This window comes from Rhinatrema bivittatum, chromosome 8, assembly GCF_901001135.1.
Source record: "Rhinatrema bivittatum chromosome 8, aRhiBiv1.1, whole genome shotgun sequence".
In the NCBI taxonomy this organism is placed as follows: Eukaryota; Metazoa; Chordata; class Amphibia; order Gymnophiona; family Rhinatrematidae; genus Rhinatrema; species Rhinatrema bivittatum.
Genome location: NC_042622.1, coordinates 180,255,585 through 180,276,625, shown reverse-complemented (window position 1 = coordinate 180,276,625; position 21,041 = coordinate 180,255,585). Strand labels below are relative to the sequence as shown.

General features: G+C 48.3%; 1 protein-coding gene across 9 annotated transcripts in view; it reads right to left on the bottom strand.

Annotated features, from left to right (window-relative positions):
* The window catches only part of TADA2A (transcriptional adaptor 2A), a 107,588-nt gene that overhangs the window by 77,727 nt on the left and 8,820 nt on the right, over window positions 1–21,041 (bottom strand). For all 9 annotated transcript variants that reach the window (XM_029611738.1, XM_029611740.1, XM_029611736.1 and 6 more), the window contains exon 7: window positions 10,262–10,334. In XM_029611738.1, the coding sequence (XP_029467598.1) occupies window positions 10,262–10,334 (73 nt within the window). The remainder of the gene's footprint in view (window positions 1–10,261; window positions 10,335–21,041) is intronic.

Here is a 21,041-nt window from a genome sequence, read left to right as displayed (position 1 = left end):
GATGATACTCCTCAGACATGGGATTCCACCTGGATAAAAAGTGCGTTCTGCAACGTTCTCATGTGCAAAGGCCCACGTTACCAAGTCCAACGCAGAAGTCATGGATCCCAGAACCTGTAAATAGTTCCAGACCATTGGAACTGAAAGCCGAAGCAGACAAGACACCTGCAATTTGGTCACTCTGAGGTCAAAGACACCCTGCCCCGCTGGGTATCAAAGAGTGCCCCCAGATACTCCAAATGACTGGGAAGGCACCAAGTGACTCTTTGCAACATTTATTACCCAACCCAGCGACCACAAGGTGTCCATAACTCGCTGGATCAAGTTCCGGCACTCCTCCTCCGTCTTTGCATGAATCAGTCAATTATCCAAATCTGGATGGACCAATACTGCCGCCACCACCACAATCACCTTTGTGACGGTCCGAGGTGCCATGGCCAGCCCAAAAGGAAGGGCCCGAAATTGGAAGTGTTGATCCAACACCTTGAAATGCAGAAACCTCTGATGGTCCCGTCAAATGGGACCATCAACGATGCCAAGAACTCCTCTCTGCGGACTGCCACCATTACCATTCTTAACGTCTCCATCTGAAAAATGCAGAACCCTTAGGACTCTATCTTCTGCAAGTCGAGAATGGGCTGAAATGTGCCTTCCTTCTTGGGAACCACAAAATAAATGGAGTACCTTCCTCATCCCTGCTCCTCCCTCGAGATAGTAATGATCGCGTTGATGCATAACAGCCTCTGATGTGTCCCCTGCATCGCCTCTTGCTTGCTCTAGAAGACGACGTGGGACTCCAGAAAGGCTGGAGAAAATTCTAGTGCGTAGCCATCTTGCACCAACTCTAAAACCCATTGATCCGAGGTAATCTTAACCCACTCCTTGTAAAAGCTGGATAATCTGCCTCCTACCGCTTCTAAGGAAGAATGGGGGAAGCTGGCTTCATTCCGAAGATTTTCCACCACCAGCCTCTTGGCCGGACCATCCCTGGCGGGTCTGCGGGATCCTCAAAAGGGCTGCTGTCATCCCGCTGACTGCTTCGCCCCCAAGACAGGCTTGCCTGACTAAACACTCACGAATCCCGAAACAGAGACCGAGGTGGAAACACTTTCTTGCCGGATTTCTGATCATCAGGCAACTTATTCCCTTTGGACTCTCCCAAAGTCTTCATCAGTTGATCCAAATCCTCCCCAAACAGGAGCTTTCCCTGAAAAGGAAGATTACACAACTGGGCCTTGGACCATATGTCCACTGACCAATTTTGCAACCACAAATGCCTGTGAGCCACTACCAAACGAGACCATGCTCCTGACAGACCAAGTCATAAAGCGCATCCATGACATATGCCACTCCAGCCTCCAAGCACGCTGACTGCAGAGAAACCACATCCCCAGAGGCTTGTTCTCGTGTCTTCTGCCCCCAGCATAGACAAGCCCTCTGCATCATGCTACCACAAATCGCAGCTTAGAGAATAAAGGCAGACACAAAAAAAAACACAAACGCTTCAATTGAATTTCCAAATCGCGGTCCTGAACATCTCACGCCACAGGGACAGTAGACTTCTTGGTCACCACTGAAACTGCCGCATCCACCTTTGGTACCTACAGGAGCTCCAAGGTCTCCTCCATGAGGGGATAAAGCTTAGCCATTGCCCTTCCGACCTTCAGACCCGCATTCAGGAAGTCCCACTCCCGGTTCACCAACTTGTGAATCTTTTTCAGCAAGGGAAAGGCACTAGGGGGCCCCTCAGGCCATCCAGGACCAGATTCACGCCCTCATCATCCGACTCCTCCTAAGTCACCTTCACCCCTAATTCCTGCAAGACTTGTAGAATAAGGAGACGCAACTCCTCATTTTCAAACAAGCGGACCACTCGAGGGTCATCTCCTTTTGACACCGGAAACTCGTCTGGGTCCAAATCATCTGTATTCACATCTGGGTCTGCATCCACATCCGGGTTGGCCCCCTGCAAATTCAAAGGATCCTCTGGCATACTATCAGCGTCTTCCTCCTCCTTGGGGACAGCCTCTGGACCTGCTTGACCCAAACCCAGGTGTCACAGCAGGGGCCACCTTAGGGCTCTTGGAAGCCCAATAGGGCGGCCTCCTCTGCAGATTTATTTATGTGTTTTATATACCGTCATTCCATGTGAAAGTCACTAGTTCATAACTGGTTTGACATTCATAAATAAATAGTAAAAACTGAGGTAGGCATATGTACAGGTAGTAAACTATAGAGACAGAGGGTGCGTATCAAAGACAGGTCAATTAAGGAAAGACATGACTGGGCAATAGAAGGGTCAAGGGTAGGGGAATTGGTTAGGACATTTCTGGTTATCAGACTTATGACAAACTGGAGGTCTTCTGGCATGGAGTTCCATAGTTTTGGGCCAGCGACTGAAATTGCTCTCTCTCGTTTGTGTTTGATGACAGTTTCCTATGTTTGGGATTTCTAGGAAGCCTTTGTTTTGTGATCTGAGCGCTCATGGTGGAATGTGTGGTTTAAATGTTATTCCCATCAGATCATTATTCATCTAAATGTCACTGAATATTATTGTAAGTACTTTGTAGATTATTCTTGATTGTACAGGGAGCCAATATAGAGCAATCAGAACTGGGGTGATGTGGTCATAGTTCCTTGTTCTGGTCAGTAGTCTTGCTGCAGCATTTTGCAGTAGTTGTAGTTGTAGAGGTCTTGGGGGTCCCAGAAGTAGGGAATTACACCAATCAAGGTTAGAGAATATTCTGAAGTCTGCTGTGTTTAGTAGAGATTTCAATCTGCTCAAGAATCGCAACTTATAGAAACCTGATTTGATCAGTTTGCTAATGTGGGCTTTCGTCGTTAAATTTTCATCAATTTGAACTCCTAGATCTCTCACTTGAGTGGTTGGGATTAATTGGCAATTTCCAAGATCTATGCCTGTTGGAATAGATTTTAGTGGGTTTCTGCTCAACCAAATTATTTCTGGGTTTTGTTTTTTTTTGGGGGGGGGGGGGGGGAGTGGGGGGCTCATCGAAAATTTCATTTGTGCAAGTTTTTCTTTTTTTGTGCCCATATATTCAGAGATAAGTGATTTTTTTTTTCAAATTATTTTGTTAGTGGGATATAGAATTGCAAATTGTCAGCACATAGGAAGAATTTTATTCCTAGGTCTGTTAGTAATTTGCACAAGGGCAGCATGTATATATTAAATAGGGTTGCAGAAAGCACTGAACCTTGCGGAACGCCTGTCGAGCATTGGAATGTGTCAGATAACTGATTGTTGAGTTTAATTTGGAAAGATCTGTTTGAGGTGAACCAATTAAGTACATTTCCTTTCATCCTGATGCTTCTCAACTGTCGGCAAAGTAGATTATGGTCAACAGTATCAAAAGCTGCTGTGAGATCAATTAGTACTAGGCAGTATGATTCATTAGAGTCAAAGCCTCGCAGTATGATATCACTTAGGAATTGTAGAAAGTTTCCATTGAGCAATTTTTCCAAAATTCAAATTGGTTAGGATACAGGGTTTTATTGCCTTCTAGATGGGTTTCTAATTGGGTAAGCACTGCTTTTTCAATAAATTTTGCAATGAAGGTTAAGTTGGAGATTGGTCAGTAGTTGTCCCTGTCATCAGATCTTCCTAATTTATTCCTTAAGATTGGCTTTATGACTGCCTGTTTTAGAGCATAAGGCATATCTTCTTCTGCAAGGGCAAGGTTGACTATTGTTGTGATTGTAGGGGCTATGGTTTGGTTTACTTGTTTCAGCAAAAAGGCAGGTATCGGGTCAAGTAGATGAGAAGCTGGTTTTAGTTTAGTTATGATTTTGCTTATATCCAGCTTCATCTCTGCTCCCTTCCTTGCCAGGAAGGCCTTATGTAGGAGAACAGCAAACTCTGGCGAAAAGATTTTGGGGTACTCAACCCCCTGTTCAGGAAGGCTGCCTTCCGAATCTCCGCCCCCATCCATATCTTCCTGTACCACAGGCGACAGCGGGAGGGGGGGAGGGATCATGGGAGTCACTGTTTGCTGTAGGAGTGTGGCTGCGATCCCCTGCAGGTACGTCTGTCCCCCGAGACCCCCAGGGGCCAACCATTCTTCTCCAAGGAGGTCCCTTCATCCCCCACCTTGGAGTTGGAACACAGGGATTTACTCAGCTGAGCAAACCAGACCCCGCAGGCTGCCATAGGCGGTTTTGGCACCATTAAAAACTAGGTGTGCTGCACCACAGGCCACACACGCGGCAGTAACCGCCGTGTCACGTGCACACACGTGGCACGCAAAAACAGGTCCAGCAGGCTGCACACGTGGCTGCAATGGCACACGTCAGCAAGTTCCAAAAAAAAAAAAAAAAAAAACGGGCTGAGCGGTGTGCGGGAAACCCCAATGCAATGACAGTGGGTTCCACTCAAAGGTACATGGTGGCATCGGCTCGATAACCCGACCAGCGAACAAGGGCAAACCAACCCACGCCCCTGTCAGCCCAACTGGTACTTCCCTCAATACCCCTGCAGCACGGGAGAAGGAAAAAACCCCCAACCTTCCCCTCCTGAAGTGCCGACAGCTCCTGCTGCCACATGCCCACTCACCAACAGAGTGTTCCCTTAAGCTGCTATAAATAAAGGCAAAAGGAAAATTGGTTCTTTCCTGCTAATTTTCGTTCCTGTAGTACCACGGATCAGTCCAGGACAGCTGGGTTTTGCCTCCCCTCCAGCAGATGGAGACAGAAAAGACTTCACGGACTCTGTCCTATACCCCCGAGGTGCCACCTAGTGTCTGCCAGTATTATACTGTACCAAGCAGAAATTAGAAAAACCATAATGGCAACCATAAAACCACTTACCCCTGAAGAGCAGAGGAAATGAAAACATCTGAAATCTTATGAATGAATGAATGAAAAACATGCCCAAAACCTTTCCCCAAAAAGGGGGGCATTCAATAAAACTTGCAGAAAAATTGATCAGCTACCGGCCGCGTGGACTCTCCATTCTCCCCGGGTGGGTGTCTGGACTGATCCGTGGTACTACAAGAACGAAAATTAACAGGTAAGAACTAATTTTCCTTTCCATGTACGTACCCGGATCAGTCCAGACCATGGGATGTACCAAAGCTTCCCTAAACCGGGTGGGACCGAGAAAGTCCCGCTCGAAGCACTTGCCGCCCAAAAGAACCAAAAACCAGTGCTTGCACATCCAGACGGTAGTGTCGAGCAAAAGTATGCAGGGACATCCATGTGGCAGCCCTGCAAATCTCTTGCGGAGAGACCGATTGGCTATCTGCTCAGGAAGTAGCTTGAGAACGTAACGAATGAGCCTTTAGGCCCTCAGGAACTGCCCGACCTTGGCAAAGATAGGCCGAGGAAATCGCCTCTTTCAACCACTGTGCAATAGTAGTCTTAGAAGCCGGTTTACCCCGATTGGGACCACTCCAGAGGACAAAAAGATGATCCGAGACCTGAAAGTAATTGGTGACCTGGAGATACCGGAGTAGAACTCATTTGACATCCTGCGAAGATCACCCCCAGCAGTACCCGCAGTCTCCTCTGGGGAGAATGCTGGAAGCTCCACCGACTGGTTGACATGGAAAGTGGAGACAACCTTTGGCAAGAAAGAAGGCACAGTCTTGAGAGAAACTCCTGAATCGGAAAAACGCAAAAATGGTTCCCGACAGGACAATACTTGAATCTCGGAAACACGCCGAGCGGAGGAAATAGAGACTAGAAAGACTGTCTTGAGCGTGAGGTCCTTCACCGTAGCCCGACAGAGAGGCTCGAATGGGGCCACACAGAGGGCCCTGAGGACAAGATTAAGACTCCACGATGGGCAAGTAGAGCGAGCGAGCGGGCGGACGCAGGTGCTCGACTCCCTTCAAGAAGCGAACCACGTCTGGGTGGCCCGCTAAGGGATGACCCTCGACCCGTCCAAGGAGAGAGCCGAGAGCGGAAACTGAATGAAAGGCCTTTGGAGAGACCCTTCTGAAGAAAAGAAAGAACCAACGAGACCGGAGCATGCTGAGACGCCCGACTCCGCACAGTCTCAAAGACCTTCCAAACGCGTACGTAAGCAAGAGAAGTCGACTGCTTCCGAGCTCGCAGCAAAGTGGAGATAACCTCCTCCTTATAACCCTTACGCCTCCGACGTCTCCGTTCAAAAGCCAGGCCGCTAGACAAAAGCGATCGGCCTGGTCGAAAAATACGGGCCCCTGCTGAAGTAGACGAGGAAGATGGCCTAGCCGGAGAGGTCCGTCCGTAGCCAGGTTGACGAGATCCGCGAATCATGGTTTGCGAGGCCACTCGGGTGCTACCAGAACCACTGGCCCTCGGTGTAGTTCTATTCTCTCTTGTAGGAAAGACAAGACGTGAGAAACAGAGGCACGAACCGCCTGTATCCCTCGGTCGGTACACCAAGCCTCAAACATTTTCCAGAGGGAAGTAGACTGCCGCCTAGCCTGCAGAAGCATAGTGATCACCGGTTCTGGATATTCTCTCCGCCTCAAGCAATGCCTCTCAAAAGCGAAGCTGCTAGACAAACGTGATCTGCCTGGTCGGAAAATATGAGACCCTGATGAAGAAGATCCGGAAGATGGCTGAGGCGCAGCGGACCGTCCACCACTAGATTGATGAGATCTGCGAACCACGGTCAATGCGGCCACTCCGGAGCTACTAGGATCACCTTCCCGGGGTGTTTCTCTATGCGGCACAACACCTTGCCCATTAGCGGCCACGGAGGGAAAACATAAAGCAAGATCTCCCGAGGCCAAGGCACTATCAGAGCATCAACCCCCTCAGCCCTGTGCTCCCTCCTGCTGCTGAAAAACTCGAGGAGCTTTCGCATTGAGTCGAGTCTCCATCAAATCCGGATGAGCCGCATTGCAGAATCCGCCAATTCCCACTCGCCTGGATCTAAGCTCTGACTGAGAAAAAAATCGGCCTGGACGTTGTCGATGCCCGCGATATGAACTGAACCAATTACAGTTCCGCCCAGAGAAACAGCTCCTGAGCATCCAGGGCCAACCCCTGGCTCTTGGTGCCACCCTGATGATTGATGTAAGCTATCGTCGTGGTGTTGTCTGACAGAACACTGACCAAATGACCCTGAACAAGGGGGAGGAAGGCTCGAAGGGCCAGCCGCACTGCCCTGGTCTCCAACCAATTGATAGCCACGAGGCTTCTACCTCCGACCAAGTGCCCTGGGACGACTGCCGCTCGCAGACCTCCCCCCAACCAGAGAGACTGGCATCGGAAGTGAGAACCACCCAATCCGGAACCTCAAGACTGACACCACGCTGCAGACTGGATGACTGTAGTCACCACAAGAGGCTGCTCCGTGCCGACGCATCCAGCAAGACCGGTAAATGAAAAGCCTGCGACAGAGGATTCCACCTCTCCAACAGGGCCCTCTGAAATGGGCGCATATGTGCGAAGACCACAGCACCAATTCCAGAGTTGAGGCCATCGATCCCAGAACCTGCAAAAAAATCCCAGGCTTACAGCACCTTCAACGTCAATAAGCGGCAAACTTGTGACTGTAGCTTGATCATTTTCTCCTCTGTGAGAAACACTTTGCCTTGCCTCCTGATGAAACGAGCCGCGAGATAGTCTAGTGTCTGGGATGGCTCCAAATGACTCTTCGCCCGACTGACCACCCAGTCGAGAGACTTTAGCAGACAAATAACTTTCTGAACCAAAGAACGGCATCTGTCCAACAATTTCTCCCGAATTAGCCAATCGTTGAGATAAGGGTGCAGCAGCACCCCCTTGTGCCGAAGAGCTGCCACCACCATTACCTTGGTGATCGTGCGAGGAGCCGTGGCCAGTCCGAAGGGGAGAGCCTGAAATTGGAAATGCTGACCCAGCACTGCGAACCTCAGAAAGTGCTGATGATCTGGACGAATGGGAATACGTAGATACACTTCTGTCAGATCCAGGGAAGCCAAAAACTCCTGAGAGCACACCGCTGCAATCACTGAACGTAAAGTCTCCATTCGGAAGCGTGGTATCTTTAAAGGACGCTTTGACCCACTTGAGGTCCAGGATGGGTGGAAATGTACCCTCCTTTTTCAGCACCACAAAGTAGATGGAGTAACGACCCCTGCCCCGCTCATGCGGAGGCACTGGGATAACCACCCCTAACTCGCGCAACCTGCGCAAAGTCTCCCGAACCGCGAGATGCTTTGCCGAGAACCCACAAGGGGAGACTAAGAATAGGTTGCGAACGGGACGTGCAAACTCTCTAACGCATAACCGTCTCTTATCACCTTGGTCCTCTCCCCGTAAAACTCTGTCAGATGGCTCCCTATATAGGGAACAGCGGAGTGAACTTGCCTCGCTTCATTGGGAGGACTTGACCCCAGTGGTTCCCCCAGCCGTGGGGGCGCTGAAAGGTCTTTGGCCACCGCGAAAGGACTGACCCCAATTCGAACCCAGAGGTTGAAAGGGTTTCTATGACTGCAACATCACGGGACCTCTAGAAGGACAAGATCTGCCATCCCTAAAACTTGACCAGGACTGAAAAGCCTGACGATTACTAGGCTTGCCCTCCAGCAACTTGTGTACCTTCGTTTCACTCCCCCCGAAACGCAGCCAGAAAAGAGGCCGGCCCGACCGAGACGCGCCGGGACTGCCTCACATGTGCAGCTAGCCCAGCTGCGAACCATGACGAGAAAAACAGAACAACAAAAAAGAAAAATCAAATGAAATGGCGTGAACAGGGGGGGGGGGGGGCAGAGCCTTACCACTCAGCCGCTGTCTTCTGTTTTTTGTTTTGTTTTTTTTTAAACTTTAACAAAAAATAGCAGGGAAGTTCCTCTCCTAGGGCTGAAAGGAGCTGTCCAGCTCAGATCAGCCACTAAGCAATAAGGAGAGAAATCCCTGAAGAAGAAAAAGGGGCTGAAAACCGCAAGACCGGCCTCGTGAGGGGAGGGATCTGGACCACCAGATTTACACCCTACAGGACAATTTGGACCTCAGCTGGTCCACCTCAACCAAACAGAGAATGGTTCCCAAAGGAACCAGCCCCCTAGGAGGAAGGCTCACCCGAAAAAGAAGGGGTAAAAGAACTACTGCAGGTTTATGCACCAGCCATCTGCTGGAGACAGAGAAATACTGAACTACTGCAGGTGGCACCAGGGCTTATCAAACAGTGTCAGCAAGGCTTTTCTCTGTCTCCATCTGCTGGCAGGGATGAATAAACCCAGGAGTCTGGACTGATCCGGGTACGTACAGGGAAAGGGCAGTATTAGGTTACTGCCACAGAATTAGGTTTTGAATTCTGGCCAGAAAGCTTCATTGTTGTCTCATTCGACTACAAAACCTTATCCCACATTTTAGCTGGATCACTCTGATGCATTCTGGCAAACGTCAGACGTGCTTTGATGTGTTTTTTCTTCAGTAATGGCTTCTTTCTAGCCATCCTCCCATGCAGGCAGTTGTATGCAGAGCTCTTGATATGGCTGACTGGTGCACCTCCACTCCAGCCTCAGCCACTGAACTCTGTAGCTCCTTCAAAGTGATTGTTGCCTTCTGAGGCTTTTCTCACAAGATTCCTTGCTCTGTTGCTGAGTTTTGAGGGTTGGCCTTGTCTAGCCAGTTTCTGGGTGGTATTATGCAGCTTCCATTTCTCACAAATTGATACAACAGCACTTGGATATTATTTTGTAGCCTTTTCCTATCTTGTGCATGTCTGTAACAATCTTTAATTTCCTTAGAAAGCTCTTTGGTCTTCATTTTCACAGCTTTCTTTCGGATTCATAGTCTGATCAATGGTACTGGAATTAGGGGGTCTTTTATCCAGAAAAGCTGACTTTTTTTTTCAAATGATTCACAGGTAAAGGCCAATTGTCTGTGTAAACCTGGGGTTGAAAACTTGTGCAAGCAGATTTTTTCGTTTTTAAATTTTCAAAGTCACAATTAACGAAGAGCATACTGGTTTGCAAAAAACATACTCTGTTTGTAATCCACACAAATCTGCTGACTTTTGAGGGGCCAAATACTTTTGTAAGCCACTGTATATAAAAGAGCAAGTACTTTTGGACTAGCAAGATAGAAATGCTCATAAATAGTTTTTGGATTGAGAGATCTAGCTGCAGATGACTTCTGATTGGCTGCTTTTACTGAAATCATAGCTCAAAACAACTTTTTCCTGGCAAATTTTCTTAAATCTTTATTTCAAACATGCAGGCACTGTTCTGTATCATTAGACACACCCAGTGAGAGACATTGGGCTAGCAGAAAATATTTCTAAGTACTGTGGGTCATTTTCATTCCCTGCGGAGAGACTTACCATGCAGAACATCTGAATCGTCTTCCACAAAATCAATGTCTCTCAAGTCCCATTCCGCATAGTTGTCAAACTCCTGCTTAACCAAAGGAGAGAGAGCTGCATTGTTAAAGCTCCAGTGCAAGGATTGCCCATCAGTGCAGATTTGTGTCCACCTCTGAGAAATGCTTTATTAAACTGGTACCCATCTTCTAAAGCAAACTCTAGGAGGTCAATATTCAAAGGGTTTGTCTGGGCAATTTTTTAAGTTACCCAGAGAAACCCCGAGATTTGAATTTCCCACCGCTCTCATCAGCAAAACATTACCCTGGTAAAGTTTAGGTGAAAAAAAAAGGAGGCAGTGCGGGGGTGGGAGCATGACTAACAGGTATCCAGCATTAGCCAATAAACTAAGGCTGAAAAAATCACTGCCCTAAAGTTATCTGGTAACTTTCCTGCTCTCTGGCTTTCTCCATAAAGGCTCCAATGTAATGAATGCAAATATCAGCTCCATTTCCACTGAAAGTGGAACTAACTGGGGCACTTCAGTAAGTCAGCTACAATCAAGATCTGGCTATGCCTGCCTCTCTATTCAATCCAGTGCAGGTTTCTTACTTAATGACAAAGGCATACACTGCAGCTTCTCTATGCTCTGCACCCCTTCCAGTCTGATCAGCACTGCTAGGAGCAGCAGACTGGAATGTGAGACCCTAGTAGACAGGGTGTGCGTTCCAGGAACGAAACAAGTGGGATACAGGACATCTAGTGTGACATCAGGGCATGTTTCCAGCTGGTTTTGATTAAAATTAGCACAGACTGACCACTTTGTCTGGCCATCCAGCATGCAGAATATCATTAAAATTGGATCCTTAGATGCTGACTTGTGAGACACACATGTACAGAGGCACACTGCACATAAATTGTAAGAGAGGTCACAAATCTTTATTAACAAAATTCTCACCAAATCACATTAAAAGTGTGTCTTAAAACTCACTCACTCATTCACACCATTAAAATTAAACACAACAGTGGTGGTACAGGTTCAAAATGATTTTTCAAAATACAACAGAGCACATATGTATATACTCCCTGTGGCTTATTAGACCATTTATAACCCTATAGATGTTATATATAACCCAAGTGGGTCTGAACAGCAGAAGCACATTTGTAATGATGAAATAAGATAAATATAATAGTATGGAAGTCATAGTTAAATTGTGTAGTGAAGGGATTGTAACGTTGTCTTGATAGAATGTTATATATAACATCTATAGGGTTATAAGTGGTGTAATAAGCCACAGGGATGAGAGGCCAAAGACTTCCCCTGCAACTTACCTCTAAGGAAACCCAAGGCTGCCACCTGAACCTGTAGTGAATTATAGGCCAACCCCCATTGCAAAAAGGCCAAGATGTGAGGGAGATCCACCCTCAATGGATCCAGATCTTCTTCCAAGCACCAGGACTCAAAAACCTTCCACACCCTGGAATATGCTAGGGAAGTAGCAGGCCTCCTAGCCTGCTGCAAGGTGGCAATAACAGGCTCAGAATATCCTTTCAGTTGCAAGGGTCGCCTCTCAAAAACCAAGCCACAAGACAAAAGTGATTTGCCTGATCCAAAAAGATGGGTCCTTATTGAAGCAACCCTTGTAGATGAGCCAAACTGAGAGGGCAGTCTACTACAAGATGAATCAAATCTATGAACCACGCGTGGTGTGACTACTCCAGAGCCACCAGAATCACTATTTCTGGGTGACCCTCTATGCAACGCAGGATGCACCCTACGAGAGGCCAGGGAGGAAACACGTAGAGCAGGATCCCTTTTGGCCAAGGCAAAACCAGAGCATCCGTCCCCATAGACCTGAATTCTCGCCTGCAACTGAAGAACCGAGCCGCCTTGGCATTGTCGTGCGATGCCATCAGATCCAACAGCGGGTTGCCCCACCTGGTGCAAATGAGGTTGAAGGCCTCAGAGGATAACTCCCATTCTCCAAGGTCCAGCTGTTGCCTGCTGAGGAAGTCTGCCTGCACACTGTCAACTCCTGCAACATGTGATGATGCTATTCTTTCCAGATGCAGCTCCACCCAGCTCCTACAACTCTTTGTCCCTCCCTGATGACTGATGTACGCCACCACTGTTGCACTGTCTGAGAAGATCCTCACCATCTTCCCACAAACCTGAGGAAGGAACGACAACACCACTCTGCATACTGCCCTTGTTTCCAGGTGATCGATAGACCAGATCGCTTCTGCTGGCATCCACTGACCTTGCGATGTCCGCCCCCGACAGATCACCCCCAACCTTTGAGGCTGGCATCAGTGGTCATCACCACCCAGTCTGGAATCTCCAGATCCGCTCCCTTTTTCAAATTGGGACGAGACAGCCACCATAAGAGACTGGATCTGGATTCCTCCTGCAGAGGTAAGGGAAGATGATGCTTCTCTGGACAATAGAAAAACATAGAAATGATGGCAGAAAAGGACCAAATGATCCATCCAGTCTGCCCAGTAAGCTTATGGTAGTATCTGCTGTGTTGTGTAGATTGCCCCATGCTTATCAGTTTCCAACACAGTAAAAGACAGGGCCCTTGTTGGTTGCTGGATGAATCCAATTCCCCTTTTCCCCCTGCCGTTGAAGCAGAGAGCAATGACGGAGTTACATAACATTATCAAGGCTTGTTGGTTAAGGGCGGTAACCGCCGTACCAGCAAGTCACTCCATGCACTCTTTTTTTCATTTCCATTCTTTAGTCGTTAGAGTTCAACAGTATTTATCCCATGCCCTTTTGAATTCTTTCACTGTTTTGGTTTTCACCACTTCGTCCGGAATGGCATTCCAGGCATCCACCACCCTCTCAGTGAAGAAATATTTTCTGACGTTGGTTGTGAGATGACCTCCCTGGAGTTTCATTTTGTGTCCCCTAGTTCTACTGATTTCTTTCCAATGGAAAGGTTTGATGTTTGTACATCATTAAAACCTTTCAGATATCTGAAGATCTGTATCATCAGCCCTGCGCCTCCTCTTCCAGGGTATACATATTCATATCCTTCAGTCTTTCTTCATAGGTTTTCTGATACTGACCCCACACCATTTTGGTAGCCCTTCTGTGGACAGTCTCCATTCTCTCTCTCTCTTTTGAGATATGGGCTCCAGAGCTGAACACAGTACTCCAGGTGAGGCCTCACCAAGGACTTGTACAAGGGCATCACCACCTCCGTTTTCTTACTGGTTATTCCTCTCTCTATGCAGCCCAGCATTCTTCTGGCTTTAGTTATTGTCTTGTCACAATGGATCCCAATGGGATAAAAGTGTCCTCTGTAGTGGACGCATGTGAATAAAAGCCCACGGCAATAAATCTAGTGTGGACGTCATGGAGCTTAACATCGTAAATAATCCCAGACTCTGTGCATCACATGGTGAAATTGACAATTACTTGTGCCTGCAACATCACAATCCTGTCGAATCATGCTCCTAGGTATTCCAAGGACTGGACGGGCACTAGATGGCTCTTTGTAAGGTTTATAACCCAACCCAGTGATTGCAACCTTTCTATGACCCAAACCAACTCCCAGCCTTCCTCCTCTGACTTTGCTTGAATGAGCCAGTCATCCAGGTAAGGATGGACTAGAATCTCCTCCATTCTGAGAGCTGCTGCCACCACCACCAACTCCTTCGTGAACGTCCTTGGCGTTGTCGCCAACCCAAAAGGAAGTGCTACCCTAATATCATGAACCTCAGAAACTTATGCTCCGCTCATATGGGGATATGCAGGGAGGTTTTTGTCAAGGTCTAATGAAGCCAGAAACTCTTCTTTGTATACTGCAGCTGTCACTGTGTGGCCAAAAGGTACCTTCTTTCTTGGGAACCTCCCCTGTCCCTGCTCCACAAGGGAAACTGGAATAGCAGCATCCAGCCTTTGCAGCCGAAGAAGCGTGTCCCAGACCGCCTCTCACTTGTTTCGAGACAAGCAATGAGACTCGAGGAAGGCTTCTCTGACTGGGTACGAAAATTCTAAAGCCTAACTCTTTTACCACCTCGAGGACCCATTGGACCAATGTGATCTTGGTGCACTCCCCATAAAAGTGGGATAATCTTCCCCCTACAACCTCTATGGAAGAGTGGACCCACCCTGGCCTCACTGCGAGAACTTTCCTTCTCAGGTTGCCTGACTTAAAAAGAGTCTCTAGAGGGTCTGTGGGAGCTCCAAAAGGGTTGCTGCCTTCCCGAGGTCTGTCCAGAGTGAGGTACTCTTGGCGGAACAAAACCTCCTCGTATCCCAAAAACAGGAACGGGGAGTAAAATTCTTCTTACTACTCTTCTTATCCTCCGACAACCTGTTTCCTTTCAACTTCCCCAGCTTTTCATCAATGTATCGAGATCTTCACCAAACAGCAGCTTCCCCTTAAAGGGAAGGTTACAGAGCTGGGTCTTGGACCACATATCAGAGGACCAGTTTCGCAATCACAAAACTTGAAGCGCAATAATCACTGAGACCATACTCCTGGCTGACATACGCTCCAGATCATGCAATGCCAAGTAGGCTACCCCAGCCTCCAACCAGGCCACCTGCATGGAATTAGCTGTCTGGGAGGAATCCTTCTCCTGAGTCTTCTGTACCCAGCATAAACAGGCCATCTGCATAAGACTACCACAGATAGCTGTCCGCAGACTCAAGGTGGAGACCTCAAACATCCGTTTTAAATCAATCTCCAGTTTGCGGTCCTGTGCATCCCTCAGTGTGGCCGACCCCACCACTGGAATAGTCGTCTTCTTGATCACTACTGAGACCGAAGCATCCACTTTAGGAATCAACAGGTCCATGGTCTCCATCAGTGGGTATAACTTAGCCATTGCCCTCACAACCTTGAGGCTCGCCTCAGGAGAATCCCACTCCCGATTCACCAACTTCACCTTTTTAGGCACTGGAAAAGCCCTAGGAGGGCCACGCATTCCCTCAGAAGTGGATGCACCCCTTCATTATCAGACTCCTCTTGGGTGACCTTAATTCCTAACTCCTCCAGGTTCTGCAGAATAAGAGGCTGCAACTCCTCCTTCCTGAACAATCAAACAATAATCCTAGGGTCATCTCCTTCTGCCACTGGTACTTCATCTGCATTCTGGGGGGTCTTTGTCTGTGTCCAGATCAGCATCCGGATCACTCTATGGACTACCATCCACAAGACCGTTGTCTTCCGGATCATTTGCTGGATCTTCCTGTAGGTTATCTGATTAGTCCTTGTCCTGACCTGCAGCACCCCCCAGACCCGGATGTCTGAGCAAGCCCCCAAACCCCAAGCCTCCAGAGCCCCCCCCCTCCCTCTGGGGCCATTTTTGCTCGCTTAGGGGAGTGTCGTGATTGCTGGTCCAGGATCTACTTCCTCCCTGCCCCCTTCCTTGCCAAACAAACTTTGTGAAGGAGCAGAACAAAATCTGCTGAGAAGTCTTCCATTTCAGCAGAATCCTCAGCTTGAATGCAGCCATCCTACTCTCCCCCCCCCCATTCCTGATGCTTTGCTGCTTGCACCATTGGACACAGGGAGGGAGGAGAATCCCTGGGCGCCCTGGAAGCCACTTGCTTCCTATTGCGCGCCTCAGCTGTATCTCCAATCCCCCCAGGGACGTCTGCAGCAGGTCTTGCAAACCTGGAAGCTTTCCTCCTGCTGCCTGCCTCAGAGGAGGTGTCCCCCCCCCCCCCCCCCAAGGCACATTCGGAACAGATTGTGACTGAATTAAGCCTACCGCTCTACGAGCTGCACGCCTTACAGGATCTCCTACAGAGAGAAGCCTGTGCCATCTTCTTAGCGCATGTGGCCCAATCACAGAACCACGCAGTTAATGAGGCACGCAGAGATGTATGATCGCAGGAGTTCTGCCACCAGTGAAATCCACCCTCAAACTGGTCCGGATTCTGGGGCTGGCGAAGGCCTGAAAATCTCATGCTTCACAGTGCTTTCAGCTCCCGTTGTAGCTTCCCACTGCAGACAGGCCTTGCGGGCAAGCCTACCTTTTTTTTTTTTTTTTTAAAGTAAAGTAAAGTAAAGGCACAGCTCCCTTTTAAGAGAACCTCTTACAAAAAGGGTATACATACCTGATCCGAAGGGCCTGGGGAGGAAACCACAGAAGCAAGTTTGCTTACCGTAAACGGTGTTTCTGTAGATAGCAGGGTGAATTAGAAATGCTGTCATGGGAACTGTCAATCAGGCCCGGGAGGCGGAGCTTCAAAGAAGATTTCAGAGGTTTGTCTCTGAGGCTGCGCATGAGTTCCTGCGCAGGAAAGCAGAATCGCCTCAGTCTGTAAGAAAGCAAGTGTAAGAAGGATACAGAGTAACATCGACTGCTCAGGGAGGTGGGTGGGTCAGCATGGCTAATTCATCCTGCTATCTATGGAAACACCATTTACGGAAAGCAAACTTGCTTTTTCCCCCATCGATAGCAGGGCTGAATTAGCCATGCTGTCATGGGAGTCCTAAGCTCCCGATCCCGCTGTAGTGTGGAGTTGAATTTGTCTTGTAAGCGTGATCTTGTCCATGTGGCAGTCGACTATGTTCCTTAGTGCTTTAGCAAATATAGAATCGCATGTCCCAACTTAGCGTCTTCAGCCGTGTGCTAGTCTATGCAGTAGTGGGACGTAAACGTGTGAAGGGATGACCATGTAGCCGCTTTGCATATATCTACTGGTTGGACATGTCTGAGGTTCGCTACAGAGGCAGCCACTGTTCTCACTTTGTGCGCCTTAGGAGGAACAGAGGTGAGAAGTCTGTTTCTGGTGGCAATACTGGATACATTGTGCAATCCAGCTGGAAATAGTCCGTTTGGCCACCGGTAATACTGGGGCAATCGGATTGAAGGAAACGAATAACTGTGAGACTCTCGATGGTGAATTGGTCTGTTGCTTGCAATAGGCTGGTGCTCTTTTACAGTCTAGTGTGTGTAAAAGTCTCTCTCTGTCGTTATGATGCGGTTTTGGACAGAACGTAGGCAGTTCTATTGACTGATTCAGGTAAAATTGGGAGACCACTTTCGGCAAGAATGATGGATGAGTCCTGAGAATTACCTTGTGATGGTAGAACTGAAGGTAAGGGCTATAGTGAACTAGAGCCTGCAACTCGCTGACTCTGCGAGCTGACATGACTGCTACCAGGAAGATGACCTTCCAGTTAAGGGATTTAAGGTGAGTGGAGTCCATGGGTTCGAATGGAAAAAGCATAAGCTGTTCCAAGATCATGTTGAGATTCCACGCCACTGGAAGTTGAGACCGGAGGTCTTAAATGTGTTAGACCCCTGACAAAACGAGATATTGTCGGGTGTACAGATATTGGCTGACCTTGATGCGGTCTGTGGAAAGCCGCAATCGCACTGAGGTGGACTTTGATGTCGTCGCGAGACCCACCACGTACAAATTATGAAAGTAGTCCAATAAGAGTTCAGGGGAACAGAGTAACAGATCGATATTTCTGTATGCACACCAATCAGTGTATCCTTTCCACTTGAAGGAGTAACTCCTTCTTGTCGAAGGTCTTACCGGTTGGGCAATCGAATTGGGTCGTCGATGGATAGGTGCAGAAGATGAGTGTACCACGGTTGCCTTGGCCATTCGGGTGCAATGAGAATAAGTTGTGCTCAGTCCCACATGCATTTCTGGATTGTTCTGGTGATCAGTGGAATTGGGGAAAGGCACATAGCAATCTTTCTTCCAAGGAATGAGAAAAGCATCTTGTGCTGTCCTTTGATTGCTCGGCCATATGGAACAGAAGCGTTTGACTTTCCTGTTGAATTCCGTGGCGAAGAGGTCTAGGGTTGGAACCCCCCATTTCGCAAAAATACTTTGCGTCACTTGTGGGTGAAGCGACCATTCGTGCGGATGAAATATTCGACTCAGTTTGTCTGCCCGAGTGTTGGCTACCCCGGGTAGGTAGGTTGCCTGTAGTTGAATGGAATGACGGGCTGCCCATTCCAGAATGATGATCGCTTCCCTGCAGAGGTTCCATGAACCTGACCCTCCTTGTTTGCTTATATAGAACATGGCTACTTGATTGTCCGTATAGACCATGACTCGTCGACCTCGCAGGTGGGTGACAAAGGTCTGCAACGCATATCTGATTGCTCTTAGTTCCAGGAGACTGATTTGGAAATGTTGCTCGCCCAAGGACCAGAGGCCTTGTGTCTCTAGGTGGTCGAGATGCACTCCCCATCCCTTGCAGGAGGAGTCTGTGGTGAGCACCATATTGTGTGGAAATAGGGTGAACGGGGCACCCTTGTTGAATGCGGTCCTGTTCAGCCACCACTGTATATCCTTCAACATCTCTTGGGTTAAAGATAACTTCCATCTTAACAGTTGAGAATGTTGATGCCATTGCCATTTGAGCCCCCACTGCAGACAGTGCATGTTTAGTCTGGTATTTGGTACTGTGTGAATAGCTGCGGCCATGTGGCCCAAGACAGTCAGTACCTGATGAACTGATGGCGATCGAGTGATCTGGAGGGATTGTAGGAGCTGTCGAAAAATGACTTCTCTCTCCTCCGGAAGAAAAACTCTGCTTCTGGTCGTGTCCAGTCGAGCTCCTATGAATTGTAGCATTTGTGAGGGTTGGATTTTCCATAATTTACAATCAACCCCAATCTGTTCACATAGTGGATTGTGTCCTGTAGATGAACTTGGAGTATCTCTGGGCTGGAGGCCACTATGAGCTAATCGTCCAGATATGGGAATATCTTGATACCTTTCTGTCGAAGGAACGCCACCACCACTGCCATGCACGTCATAAAAACTCTGGGTGCCACCGAGAGACCAAACAGCAGGACTTTGTATTGGTAGTGTTGTGCTTTGAACTGGAAGGATAGGTAACACCAGGAAGCCTGGTGCATAGGAATGTGCATATACTCATCCTTCGAATCTATTGATCACATCCAATCATTGTGTTGCACCAAAGGAAGAATGGATTTGAGAGAAATAATTTTGAATTGTTCCTTGACTAAATACTTGTTGAGCTCTCTGAGATCTAGGATAGGGCATAGAGTTCCCGACTTTTTGGGAATTAGGAAATATGGGGAATAGAACCCCATAGCGTGGGAGGAGGGAGAGACAAGATGTATCGCCTGTTGTCGTAAGAGGGATGCTATTTCTACTCCCAACTGATGTTGATTTGATGTTATCCCCTGGTGAAATTCGATGGGAGTGGTGGGCACGTTATAAATTGAAGGTTGTATCCGTGCCGAACTATATCCAGTACTCATCGATCGGTAGTTATCTTTTCCCACTCTTGGATATGCGCTGTGATTCTTCCCGCTGTGAAACATAGCAATGGAGGTGGTTGAGTGACTTCTAAAAAGAGGAAGGAGTTTTGGGGGCAGGAGCAGGCTGCTGGCCCTGAGTTCTTTGAGCTGGAGGGCAAATTCTGCGGTTCTGCAGTTGCTGTTGTGGTGCTTCTCATTGTGGTTTTTGATATGGCTGTGGCCTGTAAGACGCATACGGATGATATGGTCTTCAATGGAACGACTGTCGACGAGATGGAGCATAATAGCGTCTGGATGATGCAGAATAGGATTGTGGATGCATCAGAGACGGCACCACCACCGACCTCTCTTTTAATTGGGCCACAGTCTCCTGAAAAACGGGTGCCGAAGAGGTTGTCCCTTTTACAGGGCAAATTCGCACGTTTATCGTGCACGTCATCACATATAGCACTGGATCTCAGCCATGCCATGCGACGTGCTGCAATTGCAGAGGCCGATGCTCACGATGATGTTTCGAACGCCTCGTAAACAGTGCGTAAGTGTTGAATTCCCTCTTCCATATTGTGGATGGGCTGAGGAAGTGGGGGGTAGACAGATCAAGTGATGGCAGATGTTGCTTGAGCATCTGTAAGCACTCATGCAGATACTGTACTATATAGAATTGATGATTAATTCTTGCAGTTAACATGGCTACCTGAAAAGAACATCTTGCAAACTCATCTAAGCAGCGATATTCCTTTCCGGGGGGGGGGGGGGGGGGGGGTGGGGTGTTTGGCAGCGGAGTGTAATCGCATCTTTTTTGCCCGGTGCAATGCTGACTCTACCACAATGGATGCGTGCGGTAACCGAGGTAATGAATAGCAAGGGGACTGTTTCATCTTGTACTTGAGATCTGTCTTCCAGGAGACTGCCGGGATCGTGAACGGAGTATCCCATGACTTCTCCAACATGCTGTCTAAAACTCTATGAGAAGGAAGAGACGTGGGCACCGATGGAAGATCAAATATTTTTAAGAGATTCAATGTCTCTGCTCTAGGATCCGGAATATTTTGCACCTCCAGGGTAAGCACAGACCTGAGCTTTTCTATAAACTTGGGGTATGTCAAATCTTCCGGCGGAGAGTAGGGTTCTGCAGACTCATCTGGGGGGTCCGAAGGATATCCCGTGGAAGTATCAGGAGATGCTGGTGGAGAAGTTGGAGTAGGAGTCTGATGAGGGGCTGCAGGTGGTTCCCATTGTTGTTGAGGCTGCGAGGAAGGTATTCTGGATATCGGAGATGTTGGCCTACCAGGAGACGGGACCCTCGTGGGCTCTGGAGATGGAGATCTCGTGCTTGGAGAAGAGGAAGGTAGAGTGAATGCGGATTGCATACTCTCAAAAAAGCCAGAGAGAGCCTCAGAAAGCTGTGAGAATGCTTGACGGGTCTGAGGAGGCATCTCCAGTTTCTTAGACGGAGCTGTGCCTTGTGGTGGAAATGCCACCGCTAAGATGTCTGTGTCCGGTGCTGGATGTGGGCGTTTTTTTAGAACACAGTTCTCCTTTTGCCTCGTTTGCCCATCCACGGTTCCTGCAG